The sequence below is a fragment of the Erithacus rubecula genome (assembly GCF_903797595.1).
Source record: "Erithacus rubecula genome assembly, chromosome: 6".
Classification (NCBI taxonomy): domain Eukaryota; kingdom Metazoa; phylum Chordata; class Aves; order Passeriformes; family Muscicapidae; genus Erithacus; species Erithacus rubecula.
In genome coordinates this window covers 4941374-4949616 of record NC_136688.1, presented here as the reverse complement: position 1 = coordinate 4949616, position 8243 = coordinate 4941374, and the positions used below count along the sequence as shown (strand labels likewise).

The 8243-nt window shown below is 43.4% G+C and overlaps 1 protein-coding gene across 1 annotated transcript in view; it reads right to left on the bottom strand.

The window, feature by feature from the left end:
• IGSF22 (immunoglobulin superfamily member 22) overlaps window positions 1-8243 on the bottom strand; it is a gene marked incomplete at its 5' end in the record, with an annotated part of 41262 nt that overhangs the window by 24914 nt on the left and 8105 nt on the right. Inside the window, 2 exon segments of the mRNA XM_079309986.1 lie at window positions 5732-5898; window positions 7958-8035. Of these exon segments, the coding sequence (XP_079166112.1) occupies window positions 5808-5898; window positions 7958-8035 (169 nt within the window). The 3' untranslated portion in view covers window positions 5732-5807.

Genomic DNA, 8243 nt, shown 5'->3' with positions numbered 1-8243 from the left:
AGAATCCAATCAGTCTCTTTCTGAACCTGGAAGCAGGATTCTCTCCAAATCTTTGCCCCCTTTTATTGCCATTAAGATACATTAGCAGAGGGCATTAGAAATATCACCTTTAACATCCTACTGTATAAAATCATTTAGAAGGAAGGAAGATGGAAACACTGGAAGTGCCCCTACTGAGCAGAAGCCCCATTCTACCACCTGGTCTAAATGACCTTCACAGAAGCCAAGGGCAGCTGCATTTTGAGCCACATGAAGACAAACTACACAGCCACAACAATGCTGTTCTGCATGCCAGACTGGGCACAGCTAGTTCCACTAATTATATCTTGTGTTTCAACTTCTGCAAACTTCCTGTCTCTGTGTCCCTCCTTTCTTAAGGAAAAGAGAAGGACTAAGTGCCATACTAGTGCAGTCAACCCTATGTTTTGAGTGCAAGTGTCATAAAGTTATGGATAAAATGCTTTTATATGGATAAATGTTTTAAAGCTCTATAAGGTTTTCCACTGAACAAGGGAAAAAGTTGTCACAGTTTTCATAGGAAGTGACAGTTCAGATTTAGGGAGTTCTCATTTTCACTCCCATTTCCCCTTGATCACTTCAGCACTGTTCTGAACAATTCACTTTGGGTCTGATAGTCTTTTTATTCTTTGCAACCTGCCCCCTCTCAGCCTAAGGAAAATTATCTGAGCTACAACAGCAGCAAAGCTGCTGCTGTGTTTCACTGAGGTGGTGCAATGCCCTATTTGCTTTTGCAAATATTGTGAAAAGGCCTAAAATGGAAAAACATGGCTAAGCAGAAGAATGCAATTAAAGATGAGAAATAGAAGAGTATGTAAGTATTGGGTTTGTGTGGCAAGGCTTTGGTGGCAGGAGGGGACTGCAGGGGTGGCTTCTGTGGGAGGCAGCTGGAAGCTTCCCTTGTGCCCAGAAGCAACAGGTCCAAGTGCCTCCATGTCAACACTGTTGAGAAGAGGAAAAAAAACTGCAACAGCAAATGCAGCAAAAGAGAGGAGTGAGAATATGTGAGAGCAGAGAAAAGAGAGGCAAAGACATGATGAACTGACCATAGCCCCCATTCTCCACCCAGCTCCAGCAATGGGTAAAGGAGGTAAAAATTCTGAAATGAAGGTAATCCCAGGAAGAAGGGAGGAGTACGGGAAAGATTTTTTAAAATTTAGGGGTTTACTTCTCCTTACTCTACTCTGATTTGACTGGTAATAAATTAATTTCCCCAAGTTGAGTGTGTTTTCCTGTGATGGTAATTGGTGAGTGATCTCCCTATTCTTACCTTGCTTCATAAACCTTTTGTTAAATTGACTCTTTCCTGTCCAGCTGTGGGAGGGTAGTGATAAAATGGCTCTAATCTGCACCAGGTGTCCAGCTGGGGTAAATCCACCACAATATATTAAGAGAAATTGAGACAGAGGTTTAGTCCCTATGGAAACAACACAGAAATCAGCTACTCTTTCACAATTGTTAAAATCAGCAGATTTGCTCAGTCCTTACTTAGTCCTTAACTCCCTTCCCATAGGACAGCCTGTCAGCAGGTAAAGACCACTGAAAGTCTCTGAAAAATGTCCCTAAAAAAAATCCTTTAAGTCCTGGTCTGAAGGTCCCGTGTCCTGATGAAGAGTGCTTGTTTTTACATGAGCCATGGTGCCCTCCTGCCTACAGTGCCCAAGTCCAGTCAGAAACTACCCTTCCTCCAGAACTAAAATTATCAAGAATGTAATTCCTAAAACAATAAAAATAAATCTGCAGTTAAGCTCAATGAATGCCCCATCTGCTAAAGTCAGTTTTACAGTCTCTTATTCTGACTCTTGATTTCCCACCTCACTCAGCTGCAAATATCTGGCAGCAGAGAGACCCTACCCAGAAACTGCCCAGGTCAAGACAAGGAGGAGCCTCAGGATCCCTCAGACACAGGCTGCCATTGAGGAATCTGAGTATAAATCAGCACCTCACCCATACAGTGCTTTTGCAAGCCTCACTCCTCAGCCAGGTCTGCTGTAAACAGGGTGCTTTGAATAACTTTGAAGAGGTGTGTTCCTGTTGCAACAGTGCTCACCTAAACAAGCTGAGTGTGGGAAGGCAGAAGGTAAATGCTACCCAGCAAGCAGATCTCAGAGGGGATAGGGAGCTGTTCTCGTGCCCCTTAGGCCTGTCTGCCTTCCCTGAACTGGGTGAGCAGTGCTATCAGGATTCCTTGCATCAGCCTGGCTGGCAACCAGAGGAAGCTCACACTGATTTTAGGGACAAGGAAGCTGTGCTCCAGCTGTGGCTTCAGGGAGGAGTATATCAGGGTGCATGCAAAGTGAGACGTGGTAACAACAGGAATTATTAGAAAAATGGTAAAGAACTGCTTTCAGTATTTTGGGTGGGCGCTTCAGTGAAGTGTTGCATGTATTGTGCACACCGAGACAGGTCAGTTTGAAAATCAGAGCAGGAAACCCAGTGTGAGCATCCTTTCCCTGTGAGCTACTTCCACATTAGCAGAGAGAACCAAACCCTGGGTGGGGTGTGTTTGTGTGCTCAGCAGTTGTTGGCAGGGTGTCCAGAAGTAATGATCTCAGACAAAAATAACCCTGAAAGATCTTTCCAAATATAGTCCCTCATTATTGGTGCTGTATCAATTTCATTTCAAGCTGTGCCTGGCAGCCTCTCTCTCTTGGCCCCTTTAAGAGGACACTAACAGGCCTGAGGCACCAGGGCCTGTCTCTAAAAGTGTTTGTAAAATCTCACCCTATGCACCTGGAGGTGTCCATGCTCACACCACCAATTTGAGCCAGCTGGAACCAAGCTCTATTTTACAACCTGATTTGAAGCTTCACTGGGTTCAACAAAAGAGGGAAGGAAGAGTAGGATATGAAATATCTGATTTTCTTCCTCTTTTTGTCTTGGAAAGCTTACTAGCTGTCATACAGTGTTGGCAAAAATGTTTCCATTTTACAAAGGAAGAGAGCAGATGTACCCAGTGCAGCATCTGTGCAAAAAAAAAAGAAAGCATAAGGCTATTGTCAGAGAGCAGCTATGGACTGCTTGGAAGTGCTAGCTATGCCATGGATGCAGAACAAGCCTGGTTAGGGACTGAGAAATGGTCATGTTTGCTTCTGAGCCATTTAGGAAATTCATGAAGCCTGCTGGCCAAAATATGCCATTTTAAGGGATACAAGACTGCCTTAAAGCAACTGAAGATAAATCTCAGTGACTTCGAAGGAAGATGGTTAGGCTGGTTTTTTGGATATGAAGGTAAGTTCCCACAATATAGCCCTTGCAGCTCCAGCACCTAGAAACTGAACAATCTCTTCCTCTGTGGACAGGGAGGGAGCCAGAGGAGTGTGATCCACACAAAGTGCCAGTCCCAGCAAGTGCACTTGTCCTGGAAAACTGCAGGGTGTGAACTACATTCAGACAAGAAATCTGTGGTTACTCAGCCTGGAGAGAATAACCCCCAACAGATCCCAGTGGCTGCACACCTGACCTACCACAGATGATCAGCTTGCAGCTGCAAGTTGTAGGGGTCATAAGCAGGCAGGTGCTCTTTGTTGAGGTGAGCCGAGCTTAGGCTTGCATGTGATGCTAATGGTGCCCCTGTACTGGGTCACTGGTAGTGGGGGCTGCTGATGAAAGCCCAGCTCAGGGCACAGCTGTTGCTGCCACATGTTGTGGCTCCTCAGTGGGGCCATGAAACAAGAAGCACTGTCCTTCCTCAGATACTCCATCTTGAAGTCAAATTGCTGCTAAGGACAGTCACTGCAGGCTGCTTCCTATTGCACACACAAACATGCAAACAGAGCCAGCACCAGCCTTCTTGTGCATGAGTACATATCTTTAAAAGCTTGGGTATATTTCATGGCCTGGACCTTACTTCCTATCAGGAAAAACCCAGGGAGTAGGAAGAATACACCACATTACTCTTGGCATCTGACCAGCACACCCGTCTCTACATGCAAACAAGTACAAACTGAAATTCAAGAGGGGAAGGACTTGGAAGTCTTATTCTTCCATTAATCTGCTATACAACTGTAAGCAAGCAATTAATTTCTTTGTTTCTTCAGCTGTAACTGGTGTCAGACTTTTGCTCCACAGGAATATATCAGTGCCTTCTCTCACTAATGCCATTAAATTGTAAAGTGCTTTCAGATATTTGGCTCCCAAAGCACTTTAGAAATGCATGATTAAATTACACCCAATTATAAACCAAAGCAGGTGATCTTGTAGAGGAAGGGTTATTGCTCTGCTGGTGTTTTTCTGAGGCATTAATAGTCTACAGAATGCTCAGGAGAAATCAAGGGGAACTGCATGTACAATTTAATTTCCAGTGTCCACTACAAATCTTCTATTTTCAGCCTGTATTTAAACACATTTCTTGAAGTACTTAATACTGCTTGCTGTGTTGACATGGGATCTCATCAGTTAAATCCCATGGATTGTAAGTGCAGCAGTGTATTGCAAAATTCTTTTATGAGACCTCATTCTCAGAAAAGAGCTTATCTCCTCATTCTCCTTTGGAGTTTTTCTACCATCTCCCAGGCTTATGCAAATAAACCTTGTGACTTGCCATGTATAATGAAGAATAGGAAATCAGTTCACATCTGTGTCCTGCTGGTCCTGCCTGAAGACAGGTAGGCTATTATCAAAGGAATGTAGTGCAAGGCACCCCCAACCTAACTTCCTTCCATTTACAACTCTCCTACACTTGCCTACTTGCATAGAAGTTACTGAAGTCATTTCAGACTCTGTAGAACCCAGACCTAGAGCACTTCCACAGAAGAACACGACTGCAGCCATGTAACTGGAAGTGCTCTTTCTCAGCTGCACACATAGCCAAAGTAACATACCTATGGTCTAATCAATCAGGAAAGGATGATATGTAAATACAAATACACAATTTGACACCTCATTACTCCTTTTAGGGTACCACTCATTCTGTCCATTTAGTGTGTTGTCCATTACTCTTAATGGGATTAGAAGACTCATAGCAACATGTGGATAGGCTTCTGAAGAAACAGATGCCTAATCAAGTAATATGTATTAATACATAATTTTTTATATTACTATATTGTTTATTACACCAGGCACAGGCCAATCCAAAAAAACCTGTCTTTGATCTCACCATTTAGGGTCACTGCATTCTGCAATTCCCCAGAGTGGGCAGAAGGATCACTTACCATTTTGATGAGCTGGTCCATGTTCAGTTATATTTGGGAGCACTACTGATTAGAATTCATATTATGATTAGGCATGTGTAGGGAGCAACTGAAGAAAGAAGAAGGCATTTACCTGACAGGATAACCTCTAAATGTTTAATATAATGTGCTTTCAGGGCCTTCTGGTCTAGAAAGACTGTCATACAGTCTCCTACATGTCACAGATTTCTTTGCTTCTCATTTAGGGAACAAATCCCAGTCAGACTGAAAATGTGCTACAAGACAAATGACTTGTAACACCAATCTTCTGTTCTGTCAAGACATGATGGTATCACCCTCTGAGCACACAGATGTCCTGAATTTTAATTTAAACAGGATCTGTATAGAGTGCTATGTAATGGGCTACATACACATGTAATAAAAGGAAGACTGGTCCTGAAGAGATTGTCAACAAATGGAGGGATAGAAGAGGAGATATTTTTTATCTAATCCCCAGGTGAGCACCTGAGGTGCAAAGTAGGTTAGTGACATACCCAAGGCCACACAGGGAACTTGAGCTTAACCCCTAGTCTTGTGCTTACCTCTGTGTTTGGAGATGTTCCATTGCTCCTGTGAACCCAGAGGGTCAGTGTCCCCACTGTCATTGCAGACACTGGCTTAGAAGAAGTACTTCCTCCCTGGGAGCAGGCCTGTGACAGGGTATTTATTGCTGTAGATCTTCTCTGTGCCTGTGAACCACACATCAGTACTGACATCACATTGCAGGACACCATAATATGTCTCCTAGTTGTCTTCTGCATCTGAGCTGTGGTTTAGGGTCACAGTGTCTGAGACTCCTTCAGCCAGCTGAACATTACTGGGTGGTCAGGGAAAGCTAAGAATTAATGACCCATTTAAGCACAGTTTATTCTGTTTGTTTCCCTCCCTCTGTCCTTCTCTGGGGCAAAAATATTCACTTCCAAAGTCACTTTATATCTAGGAAAGTACTTCCTTCCTTGATTTCTTCTATCCTGAGGGCCAATTTGTACTGTTTAATTACCTTCTGATGAAAAAATAGGGCTGTTGGTTTTGAAAAGCATTCTCTGAAAGGATGAAAATTACATAGGTCTGTAACCCCAGCAGATCACTGCAGTAATAGGAGTCTCTCTAAGGACCCAAGCCAGCCTGCATCAGACCCACTGGCAATGGAAATGATGTCACCAGATTGCTGAGAGGACAGACACTGTTGTGTCAGTGCTGTTATGGGGATTAGCCTGTTCAAATAATGATGTGAAAAACAAGGCAGCATTAGGAGTGTCTGAAGCAACAACTGCTTCACCCTTTCCCTCCACATTGAACAGAGTAAATAAAGCACCAGCAGTACCATCCTAATTCCTTGGCTCTGAGCCATGCTGCTTCCAGTCTTCAGCTAACATGAAGGAGGGAATTGGGAAACACAATGAAGAAGTAGGAAAGTCTTTTCTGACCAGGGAGTCTTTCTCCCCTTTAGTGAAAACATTTTGGATTGCTCCCGTGGCCTGTTTTGGATAAAGGATTGTGTTCTTGGAAGCATCTGGATTTTTTTTTTTTAATGAAAAAACCTAACTGTAGTACTGATGCAGAAATTGTGTGTGATTTTCATCAGCAGAAGAGTACCTCCTGTCAGTACCCTAAGGTGATGAAGTTTTGTCTATACTGTACCTGCAGCTTGCATGTTAATGTTGTAAAGGACATCTCTGCAGCTCTTCTTGAGTTTAATGCAGAACAGGTCAGAAATAAATCACTTGGTGCTGTGGATCAGGACTGGGAATGGTCCTTGTCCTCCCTCTCTTTGCCACACCACTGGTGGTGGTGGTGGGGACCACTGGCCAAGACAACTGCAACCATAAAATTCTGCTTATTGGCTTGAGCAGCAACAGAAACAAACCCAATCTTTGAGCACAACAGGGGTGTCTGTGGCTACAGGAGCTACTTGTACAGAATCAGCCCAATAGAAAAATGTTTCAAAGACACCAGTGTTGGATATTTCTTCAGTCTGCAATGGCAGACTTTGTCTCCAGCAAAGTGCACATAGCTGGCATGGCCTGGGAGGTTCCACATAACCTCATGCTACAGTTCATTAGTTTGATCATCTTGGAAGCTGAGGGAAAAGAGCTGGTGTGATACAGATCAACTTGTACAATTTAAACTGAGAGGTACCTTCTTACAGTGGGGCTCATTTTGCAGGGTCCTGTGGAGCAGGGTCCTGTAGATCTACAATTAAAAAAAAAAAAAAGGAAATTTATATAAATTGCTGTTAATATCTATATAAATGAGCTCAACATCCATGTCAATTTAAATTGGACCTCAGGGCAGTGTTGAGACCTCAAGCATTGTCTTTATAACCCTTGGCCACTCAAGGTTTAATCAAGAATGATTTCTCTTCACCTGATGTGAACTGCAGTTGCATGCTTGAAAAATTCTGCTTCTCATGGTGAATCACAGAGCCTCCCCAATGTTTTATGGCTTGTTGAGCACTGATGCTCCCCTTGTGAAGGGCTGGGTTGTGCAGCTGATAAACCTGTGTTCACAGGAGTCCCTCTATCACCACTGAGGGGCCTATAAAAAGGCTTGCCATAAAAACAGCAAGCAGTTATGCAGGGCTTTATGAACCTGAAGCTCTGCATGAGTTTTCTCCAAGAGTCAACTTTTAAACCCAAGCGACAGCTTGTGATAAAGGCCAAAGGGCAACTCCAGAATCCAAAACCCTGCAGCTGTACTTATCAGATGCCCAAAAAAACATTAATTGCAGGATTTCTGCTCCAACAGCACTCAACACAGAAGCTCACAGAAAAGATGTGTGAAGACATAGTGCTGTCCCAGCACAAACCACCATGTGGCTCTTCAGCCTCACAGTCAGATCAAATCTGGGTAGGTGGGAATAAAAAAACAGAGAGAGAGAAAAAAATTTAAAAAAATGAGAGAATGAGAGATTGCACAGAAAGGTACAGCCATTTTTCAGCCTGTTGAGTCATATCAGAGAATACAAGAAGAGCCCTTCAGAGTGTTTCAGCACAAGGCACTACCTGTAAGGGTTAAGATGGTGTTAGCTCTTCTCTCAATAGTTGTGCAACC